The sequence below is a fragment of the Cetorhinus maximus genome, chromosome 13, assembly GCF_964194155.1.
Source record: "Cetorhinus maximus chromosome 13, sCetMax3.hap1.1, whole genome shotgun sequence".
NCBI lineage: Eukaryota > Metazoa > Chordata > Chondrichthyes > Lamniformes > Cetorhinidae > Cetorhinus > Cetorhinus maximus.
Genome location: NC_135891.1, coordinates 29853175 through 29871475, shown reverse-complemented (window position 1 = coordinate 29871475; position 18301 = coordinate 29853175). Strand labels below are relative to the sequence as shown.

General features: G+C 41.7%; 1 protein-coding gene across 1 annotated transcript in view; it reads right to left on the bottom strand.

Annotated features, from left to right (window-relative positions):
- Positions 1–6521: 6521 nt before the first annotated feature.
- The window catches only part of srms (src-related kinase lacking C-terminal regulatory tyrosine and N-terminal myristylation sites), a 63734-nt gene continuing 51954 nt past the window's right edge, over positions 6522–18301 (bottom strand). Inside the window, exons 6-8 of the mRNA XM_078555170.1 lie at positions 13350–13531; positions 9704–9860; positions 6522–9626 (exon numbers count right to left, since the gene is read on the bottom strand). Of these exons, the coding sequence (XP_078411296.1) occupies positions 9421–9626; positions 9704–9860; positions 13350–13531 (545 nt within the window). The 3' untranslated portion in view covers positions 6522–9420. The remainder of the gene's footprint in view (positions 9627–9703; positions 9861–13349; positions 13532–18301) is intronic.

The following is an 18301-nucleotide window of genomic DNA, read 5'->3' as shown; positions in this document are numbered from 1 at the left end:
GAGCTTTGTGTAACTAAAACCTTCTTTCAGAACAAACCATGCCACAGGGTGTCCTGGAGACACCCAAGATCAAGGCATTGGAACCAGCTGGATCTGATCGTCACCTGACATGACCCTCTAAACAGCATTCTCAACATACACAGCTACCACAGAGCTGACTGTGATACAGATCACTCCCTCGTGTGCACTAGGATGAGGATGCAACCCTTGAAGCTTTTTCATTTAAAGCAGAAATGCCGACCTCGTCTCAATATTCACCATATTCTTAAGGCGGAGGTAGATAGATTCCTGAGTAACAAGGGAGTCAAAGGTTATTGGGCGTAAGTGGGAGTGTGGAGTTGGGGCCATGATCAGATCAGCCATGATCTTATTGAATGGCAGGGCAGCCTACACCTGCTCCTAATTTGTCTGTTTGTATGTTTGCACCCACATAAAAACCAACAGTTCCACGGCTTAATTGAACAGGCTCTCTCCGGCATTTTTACACACAATGCAGAAGCTAAATGGAACAAACTTTGAGACACCATCTATAACACCGCACTCTCAACATATGGGAAGCAAGAGTGGAAAAATGCTGACTGGTCCAAGTTTAACATCACTGTGATAGAACCTGTCATTGAAGCCAAGCAGTCTGCTCTCATTAGTTACAAGAGAGGTCCAAGCAATAAGACTCTGAATGCACAAAAAGCCACTCAAAGTAAAGTCCAACAGGCTGCTAGGCAACCCACCAATGGACTACTGGCTACAACTTTGCCAGAATATCCAGATGTCCTTTGACACAGGGAATGTCAGGGGCATGTATGAAGGGTTCAAAAAGGCAACAGGTTCATCAGCAATGAAAATGGTTCCACTGAAAGAAGACATGCGAGGTGATCAACGACTGCAATAAACAGTTGGACAGATGTGAGGAACACTACCTTGAACTGTACTCTACAGAGAACACTGTCACTGAAGAAGCTCTCAACACCATAGGAAGCTTGCCTGTCATGGTCAAGCTGAATATTGAATCCAGAGTGGAGGAACTTAGAAAAACTATTGACTCGCTCGCCAAGGGCGAAGCTCCAGGTGCTAATGATATATTGCCTACATTCATCAGGCACAGTAAACCAGCACTCCTGCAGCACCTCCACAAGCCTCTGTCTCTTTTCACTGGAGGCAGGGGGCAGTGCCCCAGGGTATGAGTGATGCAAAGATTGTGACCCTGTACAAGAACAAGGGTGAACGCAATGATTGCAGCAACTATCAAGGTATCTCCCTGTGATTATTGTGGGAAAAGTATTTTCCTGTGTTGCCCTAGCCCACTGCAGATCTTGGCTGAATGCATCTGTACTGAAATCCAGTGTGGTTTTAAAACTGCAAGATCTACAATTGATGTGATCTTCTCAGTCTGGCAGCTACTAGAGAAATGCTGTGAACAAAGGAGACAGCTATATATTAACATCATCAATCTCACCAAGGCATTTGACCATGTGAGTGGTAGAGAGGTGGTCTATTTAAGTTGCTGGAGAAAATTGGATGGCCGCCAAAGCTGCTCAGTGTGATCCAAGACTACATGATGGTTAAGGTAAAGTTCTTTGTTCATAAATTTACAATTGAGCAAGCTGAAGAATGTCAGATCCAATATGGCAGATGATGTCAGTACTCTGGCCTCACATCAGAAGTGTTTCACCTGCAATATCAGATTGGCCTGCTCTCTAGGCATCCAGGACATTTACCAAAATGATTCAGGAAGCTTTGTATATTATGTAAACACCATCTAATATATGTCAGGGTCGTATGGTGGTTTCAAATCCTCTTGTGAAGTTGGTTTGCCCCAATAACTAACTCGCCACTTGATTAACTTGCCTAGCAACCGATGGTGCTAACAGTCAGGAAAGACTCTGTAGAGCTCATCTCTGTAGGTGCTGGTTTGCTCTCTTAAGCTGATAGTTAAGTTTAAGGCCTCTTTTGGGGTGGGTGGGGGAGTTAATGTATTCCACATGTGAATTTTTTGACTACTGAGAACGACTTAGTATTGAAGCTGCACTGCTTTTGTCTGGTTTGGATACAGTTTATTCTAGTTATGCACAGTTTGCCTTGTGCTGGAGGAGGAGGGCACAGTGTGGGTGACCATACACGCAGTAGGTCTTCAGGTAGCACATCTCACACACTTTAGCAAGGAGCAATGTGTGAGGCATTTGCGCTTCACTAAGATGGTTCTCACTATTTCAACCACACCTGGAGCTCCAGACAAGTGTGTGAATGTTTCCTGTGACTGGCAAGGTCACCAGCTGATGTGAAACTTGCCTGCAACAAACCACATCAAGGCCAGCACTGAGAAATTTTACAGCCAGAGCACCACTTAACTCATAGTGGTAATAGTGCAAAGTACAATTATTTGTCTGTCCAAAGTTTTAATTTTGAACAACTTTACAATGTCTACGAAAATATATGGCTGAATGATCTGGCTGATGTGTGGGTGCCGGAGCCCGTACGTCAGCGCTTAAAATGTCGCGCGAGCATTCCGAAGTCAGCGCGCAGCATCGCGATGTTTCAGTTGGCGGACGCGCTATGCAGCGCAACGTGCGCCCGCCATTAATTAAAGGCCTTTTTAAGGCCATTAAGTCACCAACTGACCAGGATTTTGAGGGGCCCGTGCGAACTTCGGGCCCAACGGGCAGGCGGATAAGTGATTTTTTAACAAACCTCATCCAGTGAGGTTTTAATGTTTCACAGCCTTTCAGCAATCTACCTGAGGCAGCACTTAGCCTCAGGGAGATGTGCGCTCTTTTAATTGGCCCACCCACATATAATAGCGGCGGGGCCTGTTTCGGCAGCAGCGATCGGCAGCCCGCCCACCGCCGAGTCGGTCAGGCCCGCCCATCAAGGGCAAAATCCTGCCCATAATTTCTCTTCATCTGAAACTTAGATTTCTTTGACTACTTCAAGGAATAGACTGGAGTTGATGTGCCTCAGTACAATCACAACATGCATTTATGGTGTGCATTTATATTGAGGAAACTCCAGAGCTTAAGGCCCAGGCAGCTGAAGGCATGGCTGCCACTGGTGAAGTGCTGAAAATAGGTGCTGCATGAGAGGCCAGAATCAGAGGGCTGCAGAGAACTTGGTGTGTTGTCGGGCTGCAGAAAGTTAAAGAAATAGGGAGGGCTGAGACCTTGGAGGGATTTGAAATCAAGGATGAAAATTTTTAAAAGTTGTTAAACTGGGAGCCAATGTAGGACAACTAGATGTGGGGATTTCAGTAGACTTCTTAATGGGGAGAAGGTGATTTTAGTTTAGCTTGTTTGGTGAACTGGGTGGCTTTTTAAAAATTAATTCACGGGATGTGGGCTTCGCTGGCTGGGCCAGCATTTATTGCCCATCCCTAATTGCCCTTGAGATGGTGGTAGTGAGCTGTCTTCTTGAACCGCTGCTGTCCATGTAGTGTAGGTACACCCACCGTGCTGTTAGGAAAGGAGTTCCAGGATTTTGACCCAGCGACAATGAAGGAATGGCAATGTATTTCCAAGGCAAGAATTTTCCCATCGGCGAGCGGGGACGGGGCCCGCTCGCCGACACGTAAAATGACGTGGAATGACATCAGGCGGAATTCCCGACGTCGGCCCGCATTGTTTCCATTTTCAGGTTGGCGGGGGTGCAACCGAATCAGCTGCGCACCCACTGACCTATCAACGGCCTATTGAGGCCATTCAAATTAAAGCAATTAGTGGACCTGCCCGACCAACCTTAAGGTTGGCCGGCAGGTCGGGAGCGCTGGCAGCCACCTGAAAAAGCATGAAACCTCATCCACTGGCAGATTGATGTTTCATGGCTTAATAAAAAATTAAGATTAACTTTTACTTAAAGTTATGTCCATGTCCCAACTAACGTGACATTGTCACATGAGGGGACACGGATGGTAAATGAAATTTTCGAAAGAATAACTTTTTCATTTTGGGAACTGATCTCCCTGAGGCAGCACTTAGTCTCAGGGAGATCAGAGCGCACTTCCACATTTGCCATTCCCCCCCGCCCGCACAGGGAGCGCACAGCACTTATGCGCGGACATCATGCTGGGTGGGCCTTAATTGGCCCGCCCATGAAAAATGGTGGTGTGTGATCGGAGAGCTGCCTGCCCACACCCGCTCCCGCACTTCCCCCTCAACGGGGGGAAAATTTTGCCCCTAGTCAGGATGGTGAGTGACTTGGAGGGGAACTTCCAGGTGGTGTTCCCATCTATCTGCTGCCCTTGTTCTTCTAGATGGTAGCGGTCGTGGGTTTGGAAGGCGCTGTCTAAGGAGCCTTGGTGAATTCCTGCAGTGCATCTTGTAGATGATACACACTGCTACTACTGTGTGTCAATGGTGGAGGGAGTGCAAGTTTGTAGATGAATTGCCAATCAAGTGGGTTGCTTTGTCCTGGAAGGTGTCAAGCTTCTTGAGTGTTGTGGGAGGTGCATTCACCCAGGCAAGTGCGGAGTATTCCATCACACACCTAACTTATGCCTTGTAAATGATGGACAGACTTTGGGGAGTCAGGAAGTGAGTTACTCGGTGCAGGATTCCTAGCCTCTGACCTGCTCTTGTAGCCACAGTATTTATATGGCTAGTTCAGTTTAGTTTCTGGTCAATGGTAACCCCTAGGATGTTGATAGTGGGGGATTCAGTGATGGTAATGCCATTGAATGTCAAGGGGCAATGGTTAGATTCTCTCTTGTTGGAGGTGGTCATTGCCTAGCACTTGTGTGGCACAAATGTTACACATTGAAACCCATGACTGTTATTATAACTGGGTGAGGAGTCGTTGAATGGCTCCCCCATTTGCCCTCATCTCGTTTGAACGCAACAGGTGTTTTTTGTTTCAACAGGATATACCTGCCAATTGCTTTTCTTGAATTTAACAAAGAGAGAGGTTAGCTATATTATACTTAAACTAATCTAAGTAAAATAATGAAACACACACCGACTTTCACGCACGCACACACAAATACAGATTACAGAGTGGGGAAGGATAGGTTGGCCAAATTAGAGTCCATTAAAAGAAAGTGAAAGAATATACAATCTGTAGTTTGGTGTCCGGGTTGCTTCAGGCTGAATTCAATGGCCTCAGTACTTCTGATTCAAAAATGTAGATGACCAAGTTGGTTGTTCTTTTGAGGATGGTCGTGCTGGGTTGGATTCTTTTAAGAAATCTCTGTCAGCAGCAGGACATCCCTGGATGATCACAGTCAGCAAACATGGCTCAAAGTTTATCAGGTAGATTGGAGATAAAAGGAGTCAGGAGAAAGCCGCTTGTCCTCAGGGCTGTTGAGAAAACATGTGCTTAAATCATACAAAAGTTTAGCTTGTCATGTGACCTTCCTTCTCCAACTGCCAGGGCGATTAAAAAAAGACGTTGTCCATGTATTCAAAAGGTGACTTGATCAGCTCATGTCAGGAAGCTAACTTAGCCAGGGTCCCATTGTCCAAGTGATTAGTCTTAATGGCCCATCTTCAACAGTTGAATCCCTTAGGTGATTGGCATAGATGTTTTGCTAATGAGACAGGAGATGTGAGCTCTTCACACTTCCCTAAAGTCATTGTCTTTGATTGGTTTTGCAGACAGACTGATTCCAAGCAATAGTAATGCAAGTTGGGGTTAGCCATCTTGGACTGTGAGTTCACGTCACTTTAGTCTCTGTGATTTCAAAAAGCCTGTTTTTATAAGTTCAATTCACATTTCCATCCAATTGATTAAAAATGATTATTTGGCATAAAGCACATTTTCATGACGCCATGTTTAAGAGTGTGAAAACCAAGTTACTGAAAAACTTGTGCTGCTAGAGTCTTTGCTTGTCCAATATAGAATACATATTAATGCTCGTTGGGACACATACCACTTACCCAAGTCCCTTTCAGGTCTTAATAATAAGCCAGAGGGCTGGTCAATTATTAATGCACTGCAATTTTGAAATTACTGAATTTTAATCTGAAAACTTTGCATTAGTCATGAGTTCCAAGGAATGAGTTTTTGCAGCTAATATATCATTTTTAAAAAATATTGTACTGTTCACAATTTAGGAGCACAATTCAAAAAAAAATTGCACCATCTGCAGTGTTACTGTTGCTAGTGCAAAACAAATGTGAAGCAAGATTTGGAAGTTTTTTTTGCTGTCTGACACTGACAACATACATAATCTACTTTTAGTTCCACCAACCATAAAACTTAGCAGACTACCAGCATCAAAGATATTATTTGCCTGTTTAGTGAAGGAAATTGAAGAGTATGAATTGTTAGATGGCATTATCGATTTTTAAAAAGTGGTTTCCTCAAAGTTTGCAAGGTCATATTTTGCTTGTACCTTCTTACCCATTATTATTGCCCATCATGGCTCGTTTCCATGAGCAACATAGCTCAATGACTGACACTATTACAAAGTCCGGGGACTCTGTTAAAGATCAGTACAGAACATAATGACTCCAACCCTGTGGTAAATGTAAGTGGTACTGACTGCAATTAAAAAAAAATCAGATCATCAAGTGTCTAAGGCAGACATTAGCAGGTAAGGGGCTTTCACTTACATACTTATTCTCAGATATACCAAAAGCAGAATAGACTGGCAAATTAAACAAAATATGAAAACTACAGGAAGTATGAAAACTACACTTGAGTAAAGACCTCTATTGGTGACTGTAGTGGGCTTGTAATACTCCAAAGATAAAGTTCTTTGTTCATAAATTTATAATTGAGCAGGCAGAAGAATTTCAAACCTGTTGTATTCCACATTTTAAAATGATTTAAAAATTTGAACATTAAAATTTTGTTGGTGATATTAGGAGTGGGAGATTATCATATTTTAAAAATAATTCTGTCTGCTATTTTAACAAACATTGGCTCTAATAGTTAGCGGGCTGTGCGTTTGGAGAGGGGACAATGAAGTTATTGATGGGAAACCCGGAAGTCCTGTAGTTTTTCATTGCAGGATATCTGCTACAGTTTTTCTTTTAGTTCTTCATGCAAAAGCCATCATGATAGATTGGCTGGCTGCCTGTCAGGTGGCAATGCCTACAGCACAAGGGCACATCCATTCAGAGAGCAGATGAGAGTTTGCAATTGGTAGGAGATAGTGGTGGTAAGGAGGAGGCAGAGATTGCAGCGGAGCGAGATGGCGGTAGGAGGGGGAGCAAGATGGAGGTTGAGGGTAAGATGGCAGTCAGGGGGCGTTAGTGACCATGGTGGTGGAAGCAGGTAAGCATGTTAGGCTTTGCGGGGTGCTGGGAGAAACACTCCTGCTCCACCTGGCCCACAAGCACTGCTGTAGGGGCACTTACCTTTTGGTTACGCTCCTTCTTGCCTCCTTTTGCCTGTCAGGTTTCATGAGATCTGGGAACCTTGGTTGACATTAGTTAAACATAAAGAGAAATGTTAAAATGGAGGCATGCAGTATCCTTAAAATCTATTACCAACCAGCAGGCCTGCTGAGAGCGGATTAGTTGCCCATGCCCCACTGCTCACTTCCGTCCCATCTCTGTTAAAACCGGAAACAGATGGGTTTGAAAGTTTAAAAATAGTTTCTCCTGACCCAACCCATTTATGGGAATTAAAATTACCCCATGTTTCTCTTTATTTTTAACTAATGTCAACCAAGGTTCCCAGATCTCATGAAACCTGATACGCTTTAAAATAAATGAGCTAATAACTTTGTTAAAACAGCAAATTGAGAAATTTCATACAGATGTATTAAATGCTTTCCCACTAATATAGCCAACAATAATTTCTAAACTGTTTTCCTTTAAACATACAATTGATTCGCTATTACATCATAAAAAGCAAATTAAATTCTTTTTCAAGATTACTGTTTACTAATGAGTTCATTTTAACGTGAGTATGGTTTGCAGAGGCTGGTGGGATGGGCTGGGAGGGGGATAAATTGTTTTCTCTTCATGTTTCGAATGAACCTTCAGGGTGAGTTTAATGATCCTGGAGTACCAGCAGGAAAGCAGATCGGAGACAAGGCCAAAATTTTGCAACACGCACTTATCTTGAGTGAGACTCCCTGCCGGCAACTCAAAACAAACTTTGGCACTTGGTTGGGCAGTGGAGAGCAAGGATATTAAATAAGAGGCAAGAGGGGTGAAATAAGGCAAGATGCTTAAAGGAGAGGAAAGTGCCATAGGAGTAGGTAGTAGGAGTGATTTGTGTTAAAACCCACACCATATCTGTGACGGTCTGGGAGGTACAAAGAGGGTAGAAATATAATATCAAGTCTAATTTTCACTTTTGGTGGGTACTAGGTACACCATGTATGTAGTGATCACCTGATGTTTGCAGTGAGAGGCCTGAGCTTTTTTGGTGGACTAGCCTTGTTCACATCTGATTAGTGAACACTGAACCAGCATTCAAAGGTAGCTGACCAATCAGGGAGCAGTGGCTTATTCAAAAATATGTTGAAGGAACATTTTCTTGGCCAACAGTTATAAGTCAGCAAATACATTCAAAAGAAAAACAATGCAGTACAAAAAATGTGTTTTTTTCATGGATTCTCAATTTTCTTTTTTTTGAAATTGTCTACAAGTCTTAAGCTTGTTTTTAAGCAGGTCCTAAAACGTTACATGTCCATGGGATCTGCCCTTTGCTGTTTAAATTGCTGGCAAACTCAGGAACTAAGGCTTTTTAAATGCTTTGAACAGTATTGCTACATTCAGTTTTAGAAATAAAAATATGTTCAGGCTGTCAAAACGGACAATTGCCAAGAAGTTACGGCTTGTATGACATACTTCTGTCCTCTATTTGAGCAGAAGTGCTGATCCGTTTCTTTAAACGGAGTACCATCTGTGTTAAGATAACAGACAAAGGAAAATCACAAAAATAGTTTGCTCATTAATGTTGCCAACAGTAATTTCTAACCTAATATAACTTTAAGGAACTAGACATGACACATGAAAGCCACAAATGTTTTATGGTACCAGAATAGCTGCAGTCTGAAACAGATCGTTAATGTGTTTCACAATGCAATTATTGATATTGGTTAAACTTGTATTCCCTTTAAAGAAATCTTAGATTGTAGATGTAAGATTTGCTGTATTTTTATATTCTTTGGCTGTTCAATTACTTTCCTTTCAGTGCCTAATAATATTTACTAACAAAACTTACTCTTGCTTCTATTGAACAAGCACTTAATGCTTTTATATGACATTCCTTCTCCGCTATCCTAAAGTAGGCACCTTCTCATTTATTTTTAACACTCCTGATGGATACGGCACAGAAGAATATCATACCACTATTATAAGCTTTCACCCCAATTTTGCCAACTGTAATTTGATGCAATTATTTCACTGTCAAGTGTGCTATTGCAACAAAATTTAAAAAAAAATTCCATTGTTGCAAAGTATTGTTTTAAGAGTTGATTCATATGCAGTTCCATCTGGCATTGCACTAGTAGCAGCAACATTTATTGTGTCTTCACTGAGCTTCATGTTGGTTTTTGTAATAACATGTAGCGTACAATGAATTAAGTTCATCCAACAGAGTACTAAACGATGGTCGGTTTTCCTCTGACTCGTTCCAGCACCTAAGCATTATTCCATATATGTCTTGAGCACAGTTTTTCGGACAAGGCATTCTATACCCGTGGTTTACTTGATCCATGACTTCCTTGTTTGTCATTCCTGCAAAATAAAATTAAATTATAAACACAATGCAAGGTCTTGATTACCAAATGCCTTTGAATTTTTAATGTACTTACGCTCGTAAGGTTCTTTGCCATAAGTCACTATTTCATACAGAAGAACACCAAAAGACCATACATCTGACTTTACTGAATATCTCTGGTAGTTTGCAGCTTCTGGTGCTGTCCACTTTACAGGTATTTTGGTCCCAGCACGGACATGATATACCTCATCCTGTTCAATGAAAACAAGGGATTTGTTATAACCACAAACATGATATTAATTTCTATTTTATTTTTCATACAATGAATATTTAGCAATGATTTGTATATTAAAGTAAACAAATGGAAAATCATTGGACATCTTGCAATTTTCTGATATAGATTCCCAGTGAGTAAGAGCTCCATGCCAGGCAGCATGGATCTGTACAATTTACCCTCTTGAATGGACTTGTCTAGGGGGGGTCAAACTTGGTGAAACTTGTAAATATTGATATTCAGAGAGACTTGGGTGTACTCATACAAGGAACACAAAAAGTTAGCATGCAGATACAGCAAGCAATTAGGAAGGTAAATGGTATTACTGGGAATTATAGTACAAGAGTAACAAAGTTTTGCTACAATTGTTCAGGCATTTGGTGGGACCACACATGGAGTAGTGTGTGTAATTCCGGTCTCCATATTTAAGGAACGGTATACTTACATTGGAAGCACAACAGTAAAGGTTCACTAGATTGATCTAATTGAAACAAGATTCTGAAGGGGCTTGACAGAGTAAATGCTGAGATGTTGTTTCCCATGGCTGGGGATTCTAAATCGAGGGGGCACAGTTTCAGTATAGGGGGCCAACCATTTAGGACTGAGATGGGGAGAAATTTCTTCAAGAGCTGTGTATCTTTGGAATTCTCTACCCCTGAATATATTTAAGGCTGAGATAGACAGATTTTTGGTCTCTCAGGAAATCAAAGGATATATTAAAGGAAATCAAGGGAGGGAAAGTGGAGTTGAAGACCAACATCAACCATGATCATATTGAATGGAAAAGCAGGCTCAACATACCATTTGGTCTTCTCCTGCTCCTATCTCTTATGTTCTTATGTCAAAGTGAATGGACCCTGAGGGCAGGTACATGTTCTGTTCCTTTATCACTAAAGGTCCAACAATCCAGTAGGGATTTTTTCTCATCTCAATTCTCCTTCTAGGCACTAATTATGTTGGGGGCAGGGGAAAGGAAAAGCTGGTTGTGTTTTTATTTCTTTGAGTAACAAGAAAATGCTGAGGAAGTCACTTACTTGTCTTCCCACATACTGTCATGCTGTAGTTCCTGTGGCAAGTACACGCGACCACCATTGAACTTGTGAGTAAAGGAATGATGAGTTCAATGGGGTAAGCAGTATTATATGCAACATGCATGATCTATACCAGCTTGGCAGAGTGTTAGGGAAATGATGACGCGTTATACCATCACCTATTTTAACTCATTGGGCCAGATTTTTGCTAAGGAGGTGGGGAACTTGAGACAGGAAGTTTCCCAACTTGGCAGACTGTCTCCATATTAATGGCCCCGCATGTATTATTTTCATTTGGGGAGGCGGGGATGGGGCCAATCACGGAAGTTGAGGTTGGCAGGTTAGAAGGTCTACTTGGTTCTCTGGGACATCGTCCCAGTTGCATTACAGACTGTTAGACCCTCTAGCCCTCACTCTTCACTCCCCCATCCACTCTCCATACCCTCCTCACCAAATATTTACTATGTTCTGAACCAATGAACCAAATAATAAAATGGCAAGTCTTAAAATGCTCATGAAAGAAACAACCCATTCAGAAATCTTCTTGAAAAGAAACTACTGCTTTTACAACCTTATGTCAGACAGAACCATACATTGTTTCAATAACAGTTCAATAACAGAAGTCTAACCCCACTTCACACCTTTTAATCTTGTCCAAATAAACATACAGACATTGGAAAACAGATCAAAGAAAGAGTAACTTATTATAACCTCATAAAGATGTTAATCAATCAAAACTAACATGCCACTTCAACCTATGTAAACAGATGCCATTAATGAGCCCTGGAGCTAAGCCAAGCATTAATAATGAGGCCATCTGGAGAAACAGTTCTGTTTCTATTGATAATGTTGCCAGATAGCCTCAAAAGCAGCAGTGGTCCTAGTACTGAACTCCCTCCTCTCTGAAAAAAACAGCCATTCACCCCAATTCTCTGTCCTCTATCCCTTAGCCAATTTCGTATCCATGTTGTTATTGGCCATTTAATCCCATGGGGCTTCAATTTTGTTAACAAGTCTGTTATGTGGTACTTTATCAAACGTTTTTGGAAGTCCATATATACAACTGCGAATGGAGTTAAAGAGAAGTACTTCACTGACCATCCTGACTGGACTTAGGGTACGTGGAAGGCTTGGAGGTTTCTTGGGAAGCTGGAAGCAGCTTCAATAAGTGGAAAGAAAAGTTTATTTCAGAGAATATAAGAACGAAAAAGGTGACAATTAGAAAAAATGCCAGGCAGGGGAAACCTCTTTGTTGTAAAAACGACAATATGTAGCTATATTTAAACTATATTGAACCAGTTGAAGGATATACCAGCTGCAGAATAATTACTCACTGGAATCAACAAACTGCTTTCAGTTGTCATATTGACTGTCTTCCCTTTGTCGGCTGCTGTGTATTTAAAATTCCGTATGCCAGCCTTAGATAAATTGGGGGCAATTTTAACTCCTTCCCCCATGATGGGCGAGGTTAGAGTCGAGATTAAAGAGTTAAGATTGTGTATTGTAATCTCAAATCAGCTGCACACATACCTGCTGCCGTTTTTATTGTGGTGCGCTGTGTGGCATATCGATGTCCCCCATTTTGAGAGGCGGCCTCTTCATTGTAATATTTAACGCAGGCTTCCAGGAGATCAGGGGTAGCATAGTTCAGATGGAGATTAAAGTGCCCTGACTACCCTAAGGGCTTGCTAAAACTTAGGAAACGCAGCAGGTAAAGTGAGATGGGAGCAGCTGGATCAAGCATGTATGTGTTTTTTCATATGATTGCTTATGTGCCAGAAGGAGCAGAAATGTTCTCCACGATCCCTCATGCAAATCTTCTGCCCAATCAGCTGATCCCTCCCTCATGAAACCTGCAATCTCAAGCATTCTGCTCCGCAAGTGCATTGGCCCCTGCTCCCTCCATTTTGCCGGCCTGAACCACTCACATTGTGGGTGCAGATTTGCCCCCAATCTTTGTGCCTAGAAACAGAAGTGAGAACATAAACACAGCTGCAGGCACAAGAGGGCCTGCATGTCAGATTGGCTGTCGGACTGAAGACAAAAACTACCCAACTGTTTGCAAAGTGTTTGTTTGGTTCACTGTCAGAACTTTCTCTTCTAAAGCCAAGTTGTGGGCTTACGATACACTCCAGGATTTCAACATTAATCTAGAATGACATTCCAATGCAACACTGAGGAAGTATCACATTCTTTGGACAAGATTTAACCCAAAGTCCAAAGTTCTATATGATAAAGAGACAGAGAATAATCATTAGCTGGAACAAACAGCTGAAGCATTCAGCACTATCCCATTCCATGCATAACAGACAATATTGTGTTCTGTAATATTCAGCATGTGTTTACACTTCATCTTAGAAACAGATGTTGCTAACAGAAAACAGGATTCTCAGAACTAGTTTGAGACTGGATTGGAGTGTTTATCTGTCACTTACCCGGATTAATCTTGCTAATCCGAAGTCTGCAACTTTGCAGATGAGCTCTTCTCCAACAAGAACGTTTCTTGCAGCCAAATCCCGGTGGACAAATTTCTGACATTCTAAATAAGCCATTCCATCAGCCACCTGGCTAGCTATGTACACATGGTGAGTCATTGTTAATGTTTCACCTTCATCACCTAGAAACAAAAAACTCAAATATAACATCTACAAAAGTAATTTCATTTATAAAGGCAGCAGCTCTCAAGAGCTTAGGTAACACAACAGGTTAATATAAAAAACTTTCACTCCTGGACTGAGTTAGAATTCAATCAAGACTGATGATCTTCTCTGTTCTATCTTAAGGGTCAATTCAGTTTCCAGGTTGGGGGTTAAGGCATTTAAGCTGTGCTACACATGACCTCTGATAGCACTCAAAGCTGCTTTTGTACAGGGCATTCAAACAGCAAACAATCAAGCTGATAACATCAGTGATTCTAAGAGAAAGTTGGGCATGAATTTGGCAAGACATTCTATTGAAAGATATAGGTAGGTAGTGTGTTGTTGAACTCTAGGGTCTGCCAGAAGGGACCAAAATGGTCTTTACCAATCTTATCTATGTTCCTATGTAAGTTGGAAATTCAGCTGGACAATGGTCAGAAAAATTGTCAACATTCATTTTAATGGTGGAAAAATCTTAAGCAGCATTTGCCTGAATTTCTGATATGTGTTGCCAGTGGGCGAGAATCCCTAAGATCCCTTGCCTCAATGAGTACAATTCATGTGGAGTGTCGGGGGGTGGGGGGGTGACCAGAGAGATATTTCAAACAGAAATTTAAATCTGTTATTTCTCAATGGTTTATGAAAGACAAACTTAAAAATGGTAAGTGCAATGCTCAAGCATGCTGTTCTTTTTGATAACTGGTGTTGCTTTCAAGACAGTTGCACTGAAGCTAATGCACTTTCCTAAAAATAAGACACACAAGGAACATACTGTTGCTAATTTTAATGATTTTTTAAAATCCTGAGTACATTTAAGCTGCTTTGTCCATTTTGTCACAACTTGATTCTGACTATAAACTTTTATATTCTCATAAAGTCGCAGGTGATTTTGCTACAAATGGAAACAAAATTGTTTTGAATGAACTGAGTGTCGTAGCTACCATTCCTAGAATGAAGAATATGGTCTACTACATTTCATCAAGCTGCCAGCACCTGGTGCACTTTCACATGCAGCTCCTCCTGGCACCAGTACAACAATGTTTAAATGTTTTAAAAATGTACCCTTCGCTGAAGGTTCCTGGGTGAAGAAGGCCTCCAGGTACTCTGTTGGTCCTTAATCAATTTGTCCGAGGGCTCAAAATAGGTATCAAGCCATTCATTTACATCGTCAGACACTGACTTCTGCAATTTAATGTGGCTTTCATCTATGGTAAGGGCTTGGTGCACATTCCAAAACCTAGTAGTTAAAATAGTGCCCCATATTGACAATGTCAAGCTAGTGGGCGCTGCCTCTACTTTAATCCACCACACACGCCCCATTCTCATCAGGCATAGGGGTGGGGGACGGAGAAATAAAATGACCTCTGTGATTTCAATTACTGGTAAGTGTTAGAGTATGCAACATACTAACAGACATATTCATTATTATATAAATGGACTGAACTACTAAGGTAAGTTTGTCCTATTAACAGTTCAGGTTGCATTTTGTTTAAAATATATTTTAATATGTGTGTATATATATATATATATATATATGTATATGTAGTGATTGTAAGTAAAACCTTTCCTACTGCCTTTAGGGATCACGTAATTGTACTGACGAATCAGCCCTAAGCGCGGGTAATCTTAGGGATGGAACTTTCTAGTCATGGACCTGGTTCAAGCATGTGGCTTCTTCAAGAGCTCTGTAAATAAAGTTAACTGTTTCAAGTAAGAAACCTGTCCGGTACACCAAATTCATTACAATTGGCGACCAGGGTAAATAGCTCCGCGTTGCACCTCACCTCCTGAATGTGAGTACATCAATTCTTAAGGAAAGAAAGAAAAGTATACTCACCAGTCATGCCTCTCTTTGGCAGAATTGACCATTATGACTCAGCCATGGAAGACTAGAGTACATAGAGCGCCTAGGTTTCTATTTTGTGGCGAATTAAATAACAGTGGAAGAGAAGCAGAAAACAATTCTTCTAAGTGTCTGCGGGAGCAAGAAGTATAACCTCATCTGTAGTCTAACGGCCCCGAACGTGCCCAATTCCAAATCTTTTAACGAGCTGGTAGACCTCATGAAGATACATTTTACACCATAAGCCATCGGTGATTATGCAAAGATTTAAGTTCAACTCCAGAGTAAGGGCCCCGGATGAGTCAATCGCAATGTATATCGTGAAGTTAAAACAGTTGACTGAGCACTGCAACTTCAGAGATACTCTCAATGACATGTTGTGAGATCGTTTGGTTTGTGGCATACAAGATGATGCCATTCAGTGCCGTTTACTTTCAGAAGTTAATATTGATCACGGAAATAGCGCTCTAGCAATGGAGTGTGCTGAGGGAATCACAGACTTTGCAGAGTGTGCAACATGGCGCCGTTCTTCAGTTGGAGTGGGCACCTACCGCTGGGTGTGTCACGAAAATCAGGGAGCCAACTGCAAAGTGGGAAAAAGTCTCTACCGCTCGACAAACAAAAAGGAATACTGGAAGCATATCGCTGGCAATTCAGAAATTAGTTTGTTACCAATGTGGGCTAACCACGTACCGGAAACCTGCAGATTTAAAGAGGCAGAATGCCACTACTGTCACAGAAAGGGGTATGCTATAAAGCAATGCAGGGCGAAACCAAGACAGCCAATCAGACAGCAGACCAAGATGATTGAAGTGCACAAAATAATGAACCAGAAGCTGTTGATACTGATATCTATTCCCCTACAAAATGTCAAAGCAGTGAAAACTGAACCAATCACCGTCACCCTTCAAGTGAATGGGAAGCCTCTAATCATGGAAGTTGGCACAGGAGCATCGGCCACAGTGGTGGGAGAACACATCTTTAAATACCTAAGTGAAGGTACCCAGCCACTGAATCCGAAGCAAACCACGGCTCAGCTGAAGACATGTATTGGAGAGGGAATACAGGTAAAAGGCATCGCCACTGTACCTGTGTGCTATAGACAACAGACAGCCCAGCTTCCTTTGTAACAGATTGTTAGGAAATAGTAAGCTTAAGTTATACTTGTATTTGTGGGTGTTAGGAATGAGTTTTACCTTTAAAGTTTAAGTTTGATTTGTATTTCTGTATCTGTGTGTTAAGAAAGGTCAAATGGAGTTTTAGTTTCACTTTAAAAGGCTGCTTACATTTCTAATGAGACATTTACGATCCCTATAAAGTAAAAGTAAATACACAACGGTAGAAAGAATAGTGCTGTTGCCTAGCAACAGGGGGACTAAATAAGCAGTTCCTGCCAAAGACACAAACACACAGAAGAAAGACAGCAGTTTGTTTTGAAAGCTGTTTGAATTCAGTTGGTTTGAAGGCAGCTGTGAAGCAGAGCAGCTTAAAAGGGGACAGATAGCAAGTCCCAAGCGAAGAAAACCCCAAAAGTCCAAGGGAATGGAAGAAGAGATAGTCCATAGAAGACCTTCTAGTTAAAGGAAGGATAGGAACCTGGGGAAATATCCTGTTACGTGAAGTTAAGAGTGAGGGGCAGAAAGAAAGGCTCCGAGTTTCAGATTTAAAGTGAGAACAGCCTGCAAGAAACAAGAAGGTTCAAAGAGACAACTGAAGGTCTGTAATTCTTTGCTATGGGCACGTGCAGCAATGGTGTACTGTTAATGCTGAGTTGGTGAGAGAGTGTGCATGGAAGACAGTTTGAGTGCATGTGGTGACCCAGGGAAGATGAACATCAGAAGGAGAGTTCAAAACCCTGGAGGTGAACCCTTGTGGAAGGTGTCTGAGAGAAAACATCAGTTTGGGAGAAGATTCCAAGTCGAGGTCCTGAAGAGTGGAGATTGGAAACCCTTGTGTGAAGAGCGGAATTCAGTGAGTGGTTGGCTCACGATGTGACAAGCTTCTGGGGAGAGTTGAGGAAAGATCCATAGCATCTATTTGAGGTGGCATCTGTCAGCTGGTTTCAGAGTGTGGTGTGTCTAACCACAGGGTGCCAAGTGGTTTACATGGACTGGGTACTTACTATGTACATTAGAGTATAAGGTAGCTTTTGTAATTTGTGTTATCCTTACAAATCTGTTTACATCTGTAAAGGTATAGTTGTGGGGTGAAGGAGTATTATACTATGTTTCATCTTTTCAGGTTGAATAAATGTTTTATTCTTTTGTTAAAAGTTCATCCACTGACTCCTATGCCTCTGTTCAGTAGTTACTCTCCACATATCTAAACAAACAAATTAAAGTTAGGATCTATCAAGCTGGGGTTCCACTCTGGGATTAGGCTTGTCCAGGGGTAACCTCAGCTTGGATCATAACACAGGTGAAGGACCTAATCTTCTGGGCCGCAATTGGTTAAAAGAAATTAAGCTCAACTGGCCACAAATTTTTCAAGTTAGAACAGGAGGAATTCCTGGGCTGTTAAGGAAGCATGACAGCATGTTTTGTGACAAATTGGGAAAGATAAAAGGCCTACAAGCAAAAAATATATGTAGATTCAGAAGCAAAACCCCAGTTCTTTAAGGCCAGACCTGTGCCTTACACCCTAAAGGAGAAGGTGGATGAAGAATTGTACCGTTTAGAGAACTTAGGCATAATCCAGCCAGTGCAGTTTTCAGAATGGGCAGCGCCCATAGTCCCTGTGATAAAACCAGATCAAACTATTCGTATTTGCAGAGACTACAAATTAACCGTGAACAAGGCTGCTAAATTAGATAAATATCCTAAGAGGATTGATTTATACGCTAAGCTTGTTGGAGGAAAATCCTACACCAAACTGGACATGAGCCATGCATACCAACAGCTGGAGC